This window comes from Natrix helvetica (genome assembly GCF_964273705.1).
Source record: "Natrix helvetica genome assembly, chromosome: 1".
In the NCBI taxonomy this organism is placed as follows: Eukaryota; Metazoa; Chordata; class Lepidosauria; order Squamata; family Natricidae; genus Natrix; species Natrix helvetica.
Genome location: NC_138548.1, coordinates 240,002,295 through 240,018,944, shown reverse-complemented (window position 1 = coordinate 240,018,944; position 16,650 = coordinate 240,002,295). Strand labels below are relative to the sequence as shown.

The 16,650-nt window shown below is 44.2% G+C and overlaps 1 protein-coding gene across 4 annotated transcripts in view; it reads right to left on the bottom strand.

The window, feature by feature from the left end:
• Positions 1-16,650, bottom strand: part of AATK (apoptosis associated tyrosine kinase) — a 103,840-nt gene that overhangs the window by 21,462 nt on the left and 65,728 nt on the right. For 2 of the 4 annotated variants that reach the window (XM_081935618.1, XM_081935619.1), the window contains exons 1-5: positions 10,604-10,699; positions 6,167-6,246; positions 4,716-4,834; positions 3,239-3,326; positions 2,275-2,408 (exon numbers count right to left, since the gene is read on the bottom strand). In XM_081935618.1, coding sequence (XP_081791744.1) covers positions 2,275-2,408; positions 3,239-3,326; positions 4,716-4,834; positions 6,167-6,246; positions 10,604-10,628 — 446 coding nt within the window. In that variant the 5' untranslated portion in view covers positions 10,629-10,699. Of the gene's footprint in view, positions 1-2,274; positions 2,409-3,238; positions 3,327-4,715; positions 4,835-6,166; positions 6,247-10,603; positions 10,746-15,248; positions 15,383-16,650 lie in introns of those variants that run through there. The other 2 variants (XM_081935621.1, XM_081935620.1) reach the window with 2 other exon arrangements.

The following is a 16,650-nucleotide window of genomic DNA, read 5'->3' as shown; positions in this document are numbered from 1 at the left end:
TTCTCTGTGTGACATTTCAAACACCACTCAATCAAATTTTTTATTTCCCCTCTGAAATATAATGCCAGTTTTTATAGCTATGTTAAATATGAAGAGAGAAAGGGGAGAGAGAAAGGGGAGGGAGGAGAGAGAGGGAGAGAAAGAGAGTAAGAGAAGTGTGTCAAAGCAGCAAATGGCTTATCTTCTAGGCGCTATTCCCTTCCAGAGGCATCTACAGCATCCCTGTCTTCTGTCCATCAAAGATGATCCAGGAGATGGCAAAGCACCCCCTCTTCAACAAAATCACTGATGCTGGAGTCTCTGAGTGCCACTCACTCAGCACCAGGATATTGTTGATGGGGAGGAACGGGTGATAAGAAGACAGCAGGAACAGCAGAGGTCATCCAAGCTTGTCGGGTTTCTTGCTGAAAGGCAAATGCTGCAACCCATCCTTTCCCAGGCAAGACCACAGGAAGGGGAAATGCTGGTTGGAAAATCAATGTTACAAAGATCATGCCCTGTGTATCCCGGCCTAAACAAATACAAACTTCAGTTACCACAATACACTGATTCCCCGAAAATAAGACCTCCCCGGATAATAAGCCCCATTGGGCTTTTGAGTGCATGCGCTAAAATAAACCCTCCCCCAAAATATTGGAACACAGCAGCAGCCACAAGGTAACCATGCTCGCTGCCTCCCGCACCTCAAAAATAATAAGACCTCCCTGAAAATAAGGCCAAAAACGCTTATTTTGGAGGTCAAAGAAAATAAGACCCTGTCTTATTTTTGGGGAAACATGGTACATCAGGGCTCAAGTTTCTCCTTTGGGGCATAACTCCTCCCAAGAACCTTGGTTTCTTATTCCCATCCCCTTGCCAGTTCTTTTTAAGGCAAAGGCTGCTTTCAAATAATCAACATGCGTTCAGGAAAAGAAGATGGAACCATAAAGAAAAAGAGAGTGGGGGCAGAATAAAAAAAAAAGATAGGGATTACACATTAATATTTAATACGTATGATAAACGAGTAAGTGTAAGAAATACTCAGGGATTGCCTGTAGCCAGCCAGATAATTGTAAAAAAATAATAATCCAGAAGGGGGCATGAAAGCCTTAGCAGCAGAACAGAATACCGTACTCTCATATATATATTTTTACTATCTTTGTCAAATTTTTAAAATGAGCAATTTTGGGTGCCAGAATTCTGCAGTTTTTAAATGGGCACATCTATAGGCATGAAGAAATGCATTTGAAAGCATGACAATGCTGCAATTAGAAAATAAATTCCAACACATTTCTGAAGTTAAATGCAATACTTTCCTCGATATCTTATGTTTGTCGGCTTCTATTTTTTAATCCCAATCGTTTTAGAGAACCTGCTTTCCAGATTTCAGCAGGAGATGCCATCATTTCATAGGGAATGAGGTGGGGCATGACACACAGCCCATGAATTGCCAATCCATGCTTTTGAAAATTTGTTTTCAGGGAAAGACATGCCCTTGGATTATCCCCACCTCCACTCCTAGTCACCAGGCCTCAGATAATATCATACGAATAATATCATCGTTAACATCAATGGGAGGGTCCATAATTCAACGGCAGAAGGTAAAGCAGATGAAGTCCTGGAGTCTCCAGGTAAGACTAGAAAAGATTCCTCTCTCAAATCCTGGAAAAGGATTAGGCCTTAACCCTAAACTAGTACAGGTAGTCCTCGACTTACAACAGCTCATTTAGTGACCGTTCAAAGTTACAACGGCACTGAAAAAAAGTGACCCATGACCGTTTTTCACACTTACGAATGTTGCAGCATCCCCCTGGCCACATGATCCAAATTAAAATGCTTGGCAACTGGTTCATATTTATGACGGTGGCAGTGTCCCGAGCTCACATGATTTGCCTTTTGCGACCTTCTGATAAGCAAAGCCAAAGGGGAAGCCAGATTCACTTAACAACTATGTTACTAACTTAACAACTGCATTGATTCATTTAACAGCGGTGGCAAGAAAGGTTGTAAAATGGGCCAAAACTCACTTAACAAATGCCTTGCTTCAGAATATAAATTTTGAGCTCAATTGTGGTCGTAGGTCGAGGACTACCTGTATGTCTAAAGATCTATGGATGTATGGATAGCTCCCACAGGAGAGCTTTGAAAACAGCATTTGCTGCTCCTTCCTTATTTGCTAAGTTCTCCAGCTAACCATGTTCACTCTGCTAATTCTGGAAGGGAACTGTTTTCCATTTTCTTTTTATTATTCTTAACTTGATTAGCATGGCAAGCAAACAAATCTTCTCAACTTACCTATGAACATAGTTGTTGCGGTGAAGGTGCAGCAAGCCACAGGATACCTCGCAGGCCATGCGTTGCAATGTCAAAGGATCAGGTGCCAGGGCCTCTGCAGCATGGCAGCTTCGTAGGTAGCCCTTCAGGTCACCCTGTTGGGGTGGCAGACAGTAGCATTACCCACAGCCGTAACTGCCTAAAGATCTCTCTGTGAAGTGTGAGTGGTTGAAGAAGAATAAGGCGGGAGTGGGTGGGTGGGGAAGCATTTCTGTAATGTGGCCAAAAAATGAGACCGTGATCTCAAGACAGAAGAGTGTTCAAGAATTCCTAACCATATTGGAATTCTGTGTATCTGGGGAGACAGAAGAAAGCCTCTTATTTCAATTACATAGGTAAAAGAGGGGCATCTCTCCAAAGCAGCTCATTATAGAGAGAATGAAAAGGTACACTTCTGTAAGCTAGAAACATACCTGCTGAAGCATTGGTTTCAGATGACCCCAGCAAGAGTCAGGAGACAAGACAACTCAACAAGGTGAAGGTAAACGTTCCCCTTGTACATATGTGCTAGTCGTTCCCAATTCTAGGGGGCGGTGCTGATTTCCGTTTCAAAGCCAAAGAGCCAGCGCTGTCCAAAGACGTCTCCGTGGTCATGTGGCCAGCATGACTAAATGCCGAAGGCACACGGAACGCTGTTACCTTCCCACCAAAGGTGGTCCCTATTTTTCTACTTCCATTTTTACGTGTTTTTGAACTGCTGGGTTGGCAGAAGCTGGGACAAGTAATGGGAGCTCACTCCGTTACATGGCACTAGGGATTCGAACCCCCAAACTTTCTGATTGACAAGCTCAGTGTCTTAGCCACTGAGCCACAACTCAACAAAAGGAACAGCTCTTTAACCCAACCACACTTTTGTCCTTTTCCTGTCCCAAAGCTGAGGGGAAGAGGAAAAATTGTATTTTCTCCCTCCATTTAATGGACTTACCAATGGGCAAAATTCCATAACCAGCAGATAGGGCGTCACCTCTGCACACTGAGCCAAGCACTGCAGGAGATTGGTATGCTGGAGTGCCCTGGGCAGAAAGGTAAGAGTTGCAAGTGAGACTGGAAGGAAACAAGCAGAGTCTAGAGCCAAATGAGAAAGGGCTTAGGAAACTGCAGACCTGGCAGGGGATTTGGGCCATGATGGGTTGAGGTGCATCAGCATTATAAAGTGAGATAAATCAAAGGGCTAAAGCAGTGAGAGAACAGCTAAAGATCAAGCAAGAGCAGGGAGATCATAGCTAAGAAGCAGTACACTAGGCTTACAGGTGACACCCCCAACTAAGTTAGTTGAGAAAGGATTTTCTTTGAAGGAGCTTCTTTTCTCTTTTCAAGCAACTTTCACACCAGATTATATAAGGACACGGAAGGGTACCTATGATGCAACCACAAACTGGCACTGAATAAATGGGTCCCAAGCTGTGCCAGCTACCTCATAAACAATAAGGACTGTTTGTTCATGAATCAGTAAAGTAATTCATTGCTTCCCCAGCAATGTCCCTCCCCTTCTGTGCGTCTTGGTCAGATTCTCTGGATCCAACAACAGATTTCTTTGCTACTCCGGATTCATACTGGGAGAGAAGATGTAATACTCAACATGCTACATTGACATTTCAGAAGCTAAAAACAATACCAGCCCTACTTAGCCCTTGGGTAGTACCTAGGAAGCACCTGTAGGTTTGACTAGGAAGTAGAAAATACCATCCTGAAAAAAGACAACAGCAAACTACATTTTGTAAAACTGCCATAAAAACACTCTGGATGTATAATCAAGAATTCAAGGATACCTTTATTTCCAATCTTATCTCTAGCTTTCCTTTGAGGATTACAAGCATGCAAATCCTCTCATACCTTCTCAATATCATTTATTTGAGGGAGGGACACCGTAAAAGACACAAATTTTCAAAGTCCTCAACCTTGCAAGATTTTGACAATCTTAACTGAAATTTCATAATATATTGGGTAAGAAGGCTGAAATTTGCCAGTTCTCAAAGCAATACAAAAATCTTATATTTGGGTCATTTAACGTTTTAAAGTTAACATTTGCATTTTATATAAGAAGAGTATGAGTGCTACATTCAGGAAGCTCTGAACTTCAGCAATCTCTCTTTTACTCCTTTGTCAGTGTCAGATCAAATTACAGTCTTAAAGCTGCTTCTTGATACTGATGCTTTGATCTAGAGATATTTTCATCACCAATCTCTTATGACCCAGCCCTATTCTGTCAACATGGGAAGGCTGATAGTTTCCATTCACAGAAGCCTTATGTTCCCATGTATCGTATACAGATCATGGCTGGAACTGGAATAGCCCCAAATAAAAGAACACTTCTAGCAGTGCAGCTCCACAGAAATTTTGTCAGAATGCTGAGGAAATCTAGACAGCCATAGCCTGCTACGGAAAGGCGTAAGAGAACCTACCTGTAAGGTTGTGCCTCTTCCAAGAACTGCATTTGATCCTGCACGCTGGCACTGGCCTTAAGCTCCTTCACCACCACCTGAGTACTGCTCAACCCTGCGTTTACCTCACCGAGGAAGACCTAAAATGAAAGAAAGAAAGAAAGAAAGAAAGAAAGAAAGAAAGAAAGAAAGAAAGAAAGAAAGAAAGAAATATATATATATGTGTGTGTGTGTGTGTGTGTGTGTGTGTGTTTGTGTTATCAGCACAAATACAACATATATATATATATATATATATATATGTGTGTGTGTGTGTGTGTGTGTGTGTGTGTGTGTGTGTGTTACAACCCCTGGTATGACCTAATATATATATATATATATATATAGGCACCATGGTCTGGGATCTTGCACTTCTGATTTAGGACGATAATGACTTTATGAGCTAGGGAGAGCCACGATAGTTGTCATATAAAATTGTGTTAATGGATCAATATCCTCTTAAGTCGCCCCCAGAGATCCATCACGAAATTTACTGCAACTTGATAATCTAGCAAGAATAAGGAATTTGCTAACCCTTCTCTCCCTTAGTTTTTCACGTATGGACATTCTTAAACAATACTGGGAAACTTTCATGCATTAGAGCCATTCGTCATCCATGGTACCAAGCCAACGTTTTGATCAGTAGTTTTCCAATGTGTGACGACTAATGTTCCGCTAGCAATCACAACCCAAGGTTTCTGCAAAAGCACAAGTTCACTCATTAACTACGGTGATTCAGGACAGACTATGTAGTATGAATTATCTTTATAAGTTGGCCTTAAGTTTTTATGTTCCATGTAGCAATTTAATTCATGCATCTATTTTGTAATATTTATTCCGCTGGTTTCTATGTCCAACCCACCACCTCCCTGCCCACAAATTCTTGTTTACCCTGCTCTTAAGGCTCCAGGGTCTTAAAACAACTTTGCTATCAGTTCTTCAGCTGGCTTTCTGTGGCAATTTAATGGAAAACCAGGTGAACTTTCTATGACATCCAGAAATAAATACAGGAAAAATCAGTGATGCTGCATGGGATCAATGGGAAGTGCCAGATGTAATCTAGTAGCTACAGAGTTATCCTTACTTTTGAACCTCTGCCTCTCCTCTTTTGGCAATTTCCCCTCATTGAGTTGAACAATAACACCCTTTTGTTCTTTCCACTCAATTGCTCACTTTTATGTACTGGGAGCTATTGCAGAATTGACATTTCGATTTTTTTAATTCTGTAAGTTAATATATATTGTTCCACAGTCTCACTCCTCTGCTGCCAAAAGCACTACTCAAAGGGGCAGCAACTATGCCTAAGAGTAAAATCTGTTCTATTCTTTCAACTTACTTAATTCCCTCCCTTTGGCCTTGGCTCTTTCTCTGTGTCCTCTCTTCCTCCCCATCCTTCCCGTGTTAATTGAAGATTGGGGATCCGCCCAGCTTACCTTGCCAAACCATCCATGGCCAATTTCTTTGAGGTATAGCAGGCTGTGGCGTCCCAGGTCAGTGGATTTGAGCAACTGCACTGTGAAGGAACACATAGAGCAGTCTGAATTTCTGCACCCTCTCTCTGATAAGTCGGTCGCTGTTCCAGCTTGACCCCATGCTGTCTCATTCTAGCTTCCTGCAGAAGAAGAGGCTTGGGACAACAGCTGCATGCAGGTGCAGATACAGGAAAATCCTCAGAGAAAAGAGGAGATATCAAGTTCTGGAACCAAGTTCGTGGCGATTCTTTGCTACATTGGCAGAGTCAAGCTGGGGCCGAAGAATTTTTGCCAAGCACAGGAAGAAACAAGGAGCTTTCTGCTACAATCAGATGTCTGCCTTAGCTTCCAGGCATTAGAAAGCCTCTGTTCAAGGTCTACTCAAGCGGGCTCTCCCATGTCCCAAATGCAGCAATGCCACCCTTCGTTCCCTCAGTGCCAGACACCACCATTCCCATCGCACTGAGAAGCAAAGGCTTTATTGTTGTCGTCCCCCCCTCCCCGGCAGCGGTGGCTAGAGCTAAACATTGGATCCATTCTTTATGGGGTCCGTTTGGATCACACAATGCTCTACTGGGCTACAGAGTGTGTGGGCAGAGCAGAGTGGAGCCATCGCATGGCTAAGGGGCTCGTCCCTCTCCCTCCTACCCAGTGGGATAAGTCTCGGATTCCTCAGTTGTTTCACATGTGAAGGAATGCGGGGCCCGTGGGATCTGGGATCAAAAAGCCCTTTGTCTCCCACGTAGTGGTAGGGAGAGAAAACCTTCAGGCAGGACAAGCAGCAGCCTCTGCTGAGGTGAAAAGATCAAGGGCAAATGCCCTATCGGGAAGCCTGTCCCATTACTTCTTGGTTTGCCTGCTCCCCAGCTAGCTAATGGAGGAAGTTGGCTGCACAGGCGCCTGTTCTCCAGGTATTTGCAACCCAGGGAAGGAGCCCTACCAATTCTTGTGTCCCCTAAATCAGAATGCCTTGCCACTCTGAGCCCACAAGGTGGCATTGGCAACTCACGCTACAGCATACGTATGTGCGAAACCAGAATAATCCGGAAGATACTAGTTAATGGGGGAGGGGGGAAGAGAGGGAGAGGAGAAAATTTGGAATATCACCACAAATATGCTGTGCAGCAATAGGTTATAAAAACCTATTGAAGAAAGGGCTGCCATTACTAGCTCTCCTCTTCTGTTTATACCTGGCACTAAAGTGACTAAAGCAAGATTTGGGTTCTCTTGCTTTAGGGGCAATCCACAAGATTTTGAGGTAAAATGTGAGGAAGGAGGAATACACAACCTTCACCCCTAAGCTATTCAATAGAAATAGACAAACTAGGGAGCAAATACATCCTGTGAGAAGATGTGAGGAGATATGTGACAAAGCGTGACTATAACCTACGGAGGAATGGGACTCGAGAACCAAGCCATTAGGTGCTCTAAACAAATGGAGAAAAGGGGAAAAAATATGCTAGAGAAAAATCCTTCTCTCCTCAACTGCTTCCAATGGCAACAAAGCACTGACGTCATAGGGCAGAGGTGGGCCTACAGGAATCGAATTCCATGATTAAAAGAGGATTTGATCCACCTCAACATATTCTCTATCAAGCAGCTGCAAGTGGGTTGTGGGGGAATCCAGCCAAGCTCATGTATTCCCTTGACAAAGGTGGGTTGGAAGATATGAAGCCTGGAGATTTGCAGTACACAAAAAAAGATGTCTGAGGCCAAAAGGATAGAAGACATCTAAGCAGTCATCTGCAGAGCAGGATCTTGGGAGAATAAACCAAGAATGTTGGACACATACCATTAGGAGCCTAGTGTAGTCTCGTTTTAGCTCATGGCAGGCAATTCTTGTTACGTTAGCTATAATTTTCTCTACTGAATTAAGAACTCTGAAGAGAGATTGGGGGTGTATATAAAACATATCAAGCAATATTTCATGGTCAAAGCTTTCATTTTACACAGAATGTCTGATTTTTCTGGTGAAATGTTCTACGTCACTCAAAAGCTTCCATCTCATTACAGCGGCTGTCGCCAATCTGGCCACACTCCAAATGTAATGGACTTCAGCTTTCAAGACTTTTGGCCATGTTCATGCAGGCTAAGGGATTCTGAGAATTGAAATCCAGACATCTGGAGAGTTTTCTGACCAAAGAAGGCTGTATTATTTCAGCCCCATAGCCCATAGCAATGAAATATTAAAGTAAAAAGCAGAACATTGAAAAAATATATATTACGTTAATTCAAAACTGACAGATCCAACAGAATGAGTATGGTGGCATTAGGGGTATTTGTAAAGAAAAAGCTTCTATTAAAAAAAGGTTTTAAGCAGACACCTAAAGCACTTGTGAGATCAAAATCAAATCTGTGTTTTACAAGGTAGAAAGATCACTACATTAAAAAAAATACATTAAAATGCTCAGAGAAAGGCCCTGGATGATGAATAGAGGACATAAGAGGGAATGGCATGTTGTATGATTTCAAAGAATGATATCCATTGCATATTATAGAATATAGCCCTTAATATTTTATGTGTATTGAAACTATTAAGAATATTGAGCAAAAACTATCCTGATTATTTGTTAAAACTAACTCTAAAGATAGGTGGGGATATTCTTATTGTTGTTGTTGTTGTTGTTTTGCTCTTTTCCATTCTCCTTAGCAACACAGGGAGTCAAGATTGATGGAGAAGCAGGGAGGGGGAGGGGGGAGGGGGGAGAAGATGAAAGAAAGAAGAAGGAGGAGGGAAGGAGGGAAAGAAGAAGGAGGAGGAGGAGGAGGAGAAGAAGAAGAAGACGGCTGTGAACAAGCTTGTACTTTCTAAAGGCATATGAGTTACATTCCCAGGATGTCCAGGCAATCTCTGACACCTCTGTAAATTTAGTCCCCATACATATGGAGGATGTAAAGTTTAGACATTCTGGGTCATTCTATACAGCACCAAAATGGCATATTTATCTATTTATTTGTATGCAGCTCTTAATAGTTCAGAGGAACTAATACCCTAGTGCCATTACCATCATGTGTCCCCCCACTCTCCATCCCACTGTTTGATGCCTTTTTTATGAAGGGATATGTACTCATTACTGGAGGAACATATTAAGAAGGTGCAGTAGGATAACTATGCAGAGCTTTGGTAGAAGAAGAAGAGAAAGAGGAGTCCTATAGCATTTTAAAATCTACGATTTTTATTGTGAGAGAAATACTTGGTGAGGTGAACTCTGCGCTACAAAAGCTTTTATCTTTAAAATGGTATTCCAAGTCCTAACGTGCACTGAGTTGATTGGGTGCAAAGATGCTGCCCTCCCATTTTTTTTAAAATCAAATTGAATCCGCATGCGTAAAGGGCTTTGAGAATAACTTTGAGGAAGAGGAGGAAGATGAACAGCCAACACAATGATCAGATATGAGAAATCTGAGCCCAGAGCAGGAATTGAATTAGAGAAAATATCTCAGACTGGACCCTCCCTTGTTCTCTTTGGGAGAAAGGCGGGGGGGGGGGGCACATTCAGAGTTGCAAGATTCTGTTACTGTATAATATTCATGACTCTGCCATTCATGTTTGGCCTATCTCTGTGGCACATGGAGCCATTTCTGAGGGCACGCGAGGTGTTGCCCTGTCAGCTCCAGCACGCATGCGCGCACTGGCCAACTGATTTTCAGCCTTGATTTTCGGCCGTTTTTCACCCTCCGGAGACTTCCCTGTTTGCGGACTTCCGATTTGCACATTGAGCTGTTTTTTTGCCCTCCGCAGGCTTTAGCGAAGCCTCCTGAAGCCTCCAGAGAGAGAAAAACGGCCCAACAGGCAAACCGGAAGTCCATTCCCAAACTTCCGCTTTGCATATTGGGCCATTTTCCGCCCTCCCCAGGCGCCAAGAAAGCCTTGCGCGTATGCGCAGGGCAGCAGGAGGCAAAAAAAGTTCACTATCACTGGCCTATCTCAAAGGGATGGCCCCATTACATTTTGATAAAGCTGCTATTTGTATGTGCACTTTCTCTTCTTCAGGGTTATTCTCACAGTTCAGTTCATTACAGCATAATAACAATTAAAGGGAGGATTTCTTTCGATGGTTGTGGGAAATTGGGCTCCTTGTTTCTTTTCGGAAGCACAAAATCTAGGTGATCATTTCCAAGGCTGTCAGCAACAGAAGAATTCAAAGTTTTACTGTCTCCCTTTCCCAAACAGATGCCATCCAGGTGTTACTTCTCTGCTAAAATGGGAATCTCTTGAGTTGTGGGACTTGCCGAACACGCTGCCCAGGAATTTACGAACCCTGGGAATTGTAGCCCTACACATCTGGATGGCATAAATTTGTTGATTCTGTACACACAAAGCATGCATGTCACTGTTGCAACTATCCACAGGAAAAAAATGTTTAATGAAGTAAGCTTAATGCTTCACTAGATTACCTGAGCGCCCAGGTTGCCTAGACATTGGCAAAGATACTTCGGTGAGAGGCAGAATATAAACTTCAGGGCCATTCTGTGTGGCTGGTGAGCCTTGGGCTGAGAATTCACTAGGATAATCCTCCCCATCAGCATTACTGAATTCCTGGGGGAAAAAAGATAAGGAGAATGAAAGTGTAGAATGGGGCAATAGAGCAATGCTAAGAATGTGGAGAGGAGAAGGTTTGAGACATGCATTTGGTCATCTCTAGATACATAATCCTCCTCTGGATGGAAGGATTATGGCAATAAAGCATGCAAAGCAACTTCGACTCATTCAAGCAGCCTTCCCCAACCTGCTGCATTCCAGTGGTTGGATTGCAATCCCTAAAAATCCCAGTTATTTCAATAGTAACTGGGACACTGGGGAAGTTGTGTAACAAACATCAGGCAAGCATTGGACCGATAAAGGCTGCTTTGAAATATCATCCTCACTACCACCAGCAGTTATGTTTTCACACACGGATGACCTTTTATAGATATTCCACAGCAATACACAAATAAGAAAAAAGGCTCAGCGACAGAGCACAAATTCTGCATGCAAAGAACCCCTGACTCAGTGTTTGCTCTCTGCAGGAAAGGCTGGGCCCTTTCCTGAAAGGCCCTTTGCCCGAAATATTTACTAAATCCCAAACCCTCTGGACCAATGGGCTAATGGCAATTTACTCTGTTCTTAAATACCCATGAAAAGGTGCAAAGAACTCATATGTCCGTTCTTTCGCACGGGGAACCAAGGTGTGAGTAATCACATTGAAGGGGAAGAAAAATGATGTCCCTTCACTGCCCTACAGCACTAGCAGAGGAATCTGTGCACGCACAGTTGTGTTATACACTTGTGAGAAGAACTGAATCTATGGTCCTCACGTGTGGACTAGTGTCCTATTTTCTCCCATAATATGGTTTAACGAATACCCCTAGCGGACTTGGAAAAGAGGAGACGCAGCCCAATGGACAGATACACCTCACTCAATCCTACTACATGGATCCAGCTGCTTGAAATGGAATCGCAGAACGTACACTTTTCAGTAGTAGCAAACCATTGGTGTGAAGCCGATCCCACGCACACTCTGGGCAGGCTAAGGATCACTACCGCAACCTAAAGGTTCAGTGCACTACTTCATAGCCCCTGGGCGAAAGAAGGGAACGATGTGGAGAGCTGATTCACACATACAGTTTTCCCATCGGTGCAATTCCATTTCAGATAACCACCTCCAAAGCAGGAGGAGATATGCAAACCATGACAGAGGCACATAAAGTATACAATCACTCTTTCCCATCCAGCTACAAACATGCCCCGTTACAATTGGGGGGTAACAGAGACAGCCGTGCACTCAGTCATTTTTTTTCTCCTTCTTTTTTTTTGGAAAAAAAATCTTTCTACCCACAGATCTAGGCATGTGGGGGGGAATGCAGTGCAGGGTTCAGGACGAAGCCCAAGGCGATAAGATTCAGATGTATTTCATGACAGCTAATTTCAAATTTTCTCCAAAAGAAAAAAGATGCTCCATGGAGACAAAGGTTTGAAAGAGAGGAGAAAAGCGAAATAAAGACAGCCTTCCTTGCCCAGACTCTCTGCAGGTCCACAGGGCAAGGTCACAGCCAGGGCTACTGCTTCCAGCCCCTGCCCCAGCCTCACCTTTGCATGGGGAAGTAGGCAGACCTCAAGGGATCCAAATGCAGAGCAACAACCCATCGCCCCACCTGGTAGCCTTCTCCTGCCATCCCACGTCGATCCTCCCCCCAATTTTTAAAGTGTGGTCAGCGGCGGCTGCTCTGCTCCCTCCCCCCTGCGCCCCACCCCCGGTGAAAGACGTCATATAAGCACAGTTGTGGGAGAAGCAGCCTCACCTTGGTCAGGGGGCAGGGGGAGGGCTGCCCAGGGTCCCCCAGTTCTACATTACAGGCTGTTTTGGGCACTGTGCTGGCCCCCGTGCAAGGAAGACACCTCAAAACCATCCTCAGCCTCTTCTCCCGGGATTCGCTTCTCCAGCTCTAGGCAAGAGTGCCCAGAGAAAGAGTGTTAATTAGGTGCACCATCCCTTGGTGCTCTGCTCCCCTCACTACTGCAGACAGAGTTCAAGGCACCCCCCCCCATCAACCCTGCCCATCCCTCCTCCATCCATCCACCCACCTGCCCATCCCTGCACTAAAGCTGTGCCTTCTTCTTCGCTCTAATTCAGTCCTCCTGCAGAATGAGACCAGTGGCTTCTTCTAATTACCTGGATGAACTTTTTCCTACTGAAGGTTGCCCCAGCAATCAGGTAGGATAGGGTGAGCATTCCCAGGGAGCATCTTAAGCTTGGATGCCCTCGAGCTTCTGCCCTTCTGAGGCTGTTCCAAGAGGAAAGCACAGAGCCTTACTCACAAGCTTGTTTCGTGCCCCTATATAGGCAGTGTGGGAAGATTCTGAATTGGTTCATTGTTCCCACTGTGGAACCTGGCTACCTCTATCAACTGTGACCGCACAGAGCTGTCTATCACTCCATGCTGAACACTCCTCCTCCTCCTCCTCCATGGCTGGCCAAGAGCCTCCACAAGAATGCCAGCAATGGGGGCAGCATTTTCCAGCACATTCTGTGCCTCTGAAATCATATCGCTGCCTACTTCCTTTGGGTCTTTCTAGAGCACATGGCAGCCTACTACACTTGGGGAGCTGCTTGCCAAATTGGGAAGCACTTAAGCAACAAGTACTTCAGAGGTGGGTTCCTACCGGTTCGGATCGGTTCGGCAAAGTAGGTAGTAACTTGGCCGGACACGGACCTGAACAGGTTCTATGCTCGGCGGCACCATCTTGATTTTCTGTTCTGAAACATGCGCAGAACAATCTTCATTGAAATAATGTCTTTTTTCCTTTTCTAATGTGTGCATGCGCATACCTTTTTAGGTGCAAATAAGTGCGCATGGGCGCGGAGCCAGTAGTAATACCGGCAGGAACCCAGCCCTGAAGTACTTGTATCTTTAAACTTAAAATAAGAACTACTTAACTTGACTTTCCTAAGGACTAAAAAGCAAGTACTCAGATAAGAAGGGACAGGGAATTACTCCTGGTTCACAGTATTAGGCTCTTGTCTCTCTGGTGAGCAACATGTCATACACTGGGCACAAATCCACTAGCGACAGAGCCCATAAACACATTCTGTGAAGGGATGGAGGACTGGCAGAAAGAGGTGGCCTTCCTCTTAGAGCCCTTTGCCTGAAAGAGAAGCAAGTGAAAGAGATCACAGGCAGGACATCCTGAAGATGCTTTTTCCGAAAGGTAACTGGACTTTTTCCTTTCCTTTCAAAATGTTGAGAAGCTAAATGTTTTCAAAGAGAAAAATAACCAAGAAAGTCCAATTGCCTTTCGGAAAAAGCACCTTTGGGACAACGGCGACCTGGATGATTGAGAATCTCCACAGACATCGCAGGCAGGAAACTTAAGAGCATCCTCTCTTGATGGAACTGCATCCAGTTATCACACTCAAGAATTCCCCTTTGCTTTGTCAAGTCAATCTATTAACTCTTCCCTCCTCTCTACATTTCTCTACTAGCGCCTCTTCACTCTTATTTTTTCCAGGGCTCCCATCTGCACCGCACGATATAGTACAACCCCAGGAAGTTGCTTTCCCTAAAAGTCCTTAAACTTTTCCTGAACGAGAACCCCCACTCACTCCATAGTGCAAGAGACCTTTAAACCCATACAGGAGCAGGACTAGAAAGCTACCTGCAAAACTGACCCAAACTGTTCAATGTATAAAAAGAAAGTTGCGCTATAATGACCATGGAAGCCAAAGCCAGGCCTAAGCGGTCTCTATGCAACGTTTCAGAAAGAGTGAGAATGCACCTTGCATTCACGCAACATTCTGTCTCACTAGGGAAAGACTGGGAACTCATGTACACTTTGGTATCTTCTACTAAGGAAGATGAAGTAGCAGGTCACGGGAAGGATTTTTCTCTGCCCGAAACCCATGACGAATGCTGTGGATCACACCTAGATGTGCAAGAATCTGACCTGGATAAGATGGTTTCTTATGCTCCCATTCATCGGCTTCTGCCTCTGGCTTCCAAAAGCTCATTAGGCCTTTTTATCTCTATCACACTGCCAGACAACCATCCCCTGTTGTGCTCGGAGACTTGCTTCTCAGCAAGCCCCTGCCACAAGGCTTTAGTCTGATGTCCCAGCCCACATCTCCTCCTTACCCCACTGAATGCCCTCCTGCTGCAACCCCTGCTGCTGAGATTGCTTGACTCATGCTTCTCGTGTCTGACACATGAATGCACCACGTCGTTCCTCTGACTCTTAATTTCTGTCTGCACTTTATATTCCAGGCCGGGCCACACTGCTTCTTTAAGACTATTCTGATAGGAACTTAATAGTAAAAGCATGTTCCAGTTTTGAGAATTATTTTCTTCTCCTTGCAAACAACAGGGCATGTTCTTATAACCTTTCCCAGCCTAGTGGCTTTTAGATTACTAGATGACAAAGTTCAGAAATCCCAGGTATGTATCCAGAAGCCTCCAGGATGACAAAAGCTGTGTCAATGTCATGGACTCAGCAGAAGACTTCGTCTTATGCCTTGCTATGCCATAGGCAGCCAGAGAGATTTGGACCTCCCCCCCCTGAACTTACCTTGAAGCCAATGCCCCCTTTCTTGCAGCACAGACAGGCCAACATGAGGAAGATGAAGGTGAAGAGTCCTGAGAAGGAAACGGCCACCACAACCAGAGAGGAAGACCAGGAGAGCTCACTCAAGGGAGTGCCATCTGTAGGGAGATAAGCAAGTGGGAGAAGATGAGAAAGGAAGGTTCAGGAAAGATTGATGGGAGGAGGACCAAACATTTGCAAAGTAAAGCCAGAGAAAATGCAGCTGGGACAGAGCCCAGCAGGAGGCCTCTAGTCTACGAGTATATCTTGCAGAGTTTTAGTTCTATTTTCTTGCAGACTCAAAGCCAAGTTCGGAAATCAAAGATGTATCCCTGCTCTCTTACACATGACGAATCCACTATCCTTCAAATCCCGCTTGAAAGAAAAGGAAAGATGCCATTCTGTTCTCCCACTGCTCTGCTAGCAGCTACTTTAAATCCAGAGACACAGAAGAAGCAAAGAGCCAACCTGGCTTTTTCATCTACGGAAGAGAACAAGGCTTCTCAACGATGCCATGGTCTCCCAGCTTGAACAGGCATGGAATCTCTGCAAGACAGAAATCCTGCCATATCATGTGGTTTTATCTATGCAGCAGTAATCGTGGATACTGATGACTTAACAGTATCAGGTTAGTGAGTAACCTTATCTCCCACTTCCCACAGCTCTGATGACTCCCATCTGCACTTCCCTGATTTGTAATTGCTACGTGTATGGATACAGCCTAGGTATACTTCACAGCCTGAATACACAGTGCAGTCCGATGCCCATCATTTTGTCAATATGCACATTGCTAAAAAGCAACACATTCAGAAAACGCAGAGGGCAAATTTCAAATTTTTTTTTTTTTGCCAGCCAACTGGCTGACTAATTGAGCAATGTCTTTGAACAAAGGCCCCGCTTTGGGAGGAAAAAAAGTAGTTTCCATTAAACTTAAAGAGTGGTTTTCTTCCTGAAACATTATTTTTTTGAGAAAAAATGTACAGATTTCCAAAGGAGGAAAGAATGGACGCACATGCTCTGTCTTGGAGACTCACTATGTCCATTTCTTTTAAAGAAAGACATACATCCTGGCTTTCAAAAGACCAAAGAGGAGATGAGAAAACAGAGGAGATAAAAATTAACCTCACAGCATGGGAGAAAAGGAAGGTCAGTAAGCAGCAGAACGATTAAAGGCAGCCCAATCACAGTGTCCAGAAAGCTTTGTAATGCAAAATAATTAATCTAGCATTTAAAGGAATTGACATAGTGCCAAGAAAATGATTGAACCAGTTGCTCCATGAGTTGATAAGTAAGTGCACTGGATGTAAGGAAAATATGGGTGGGATGTCATTATAGCATGCATAAATGGGAGAATGAAGGATATAGTGTACTGTGAGAATTCTTCACA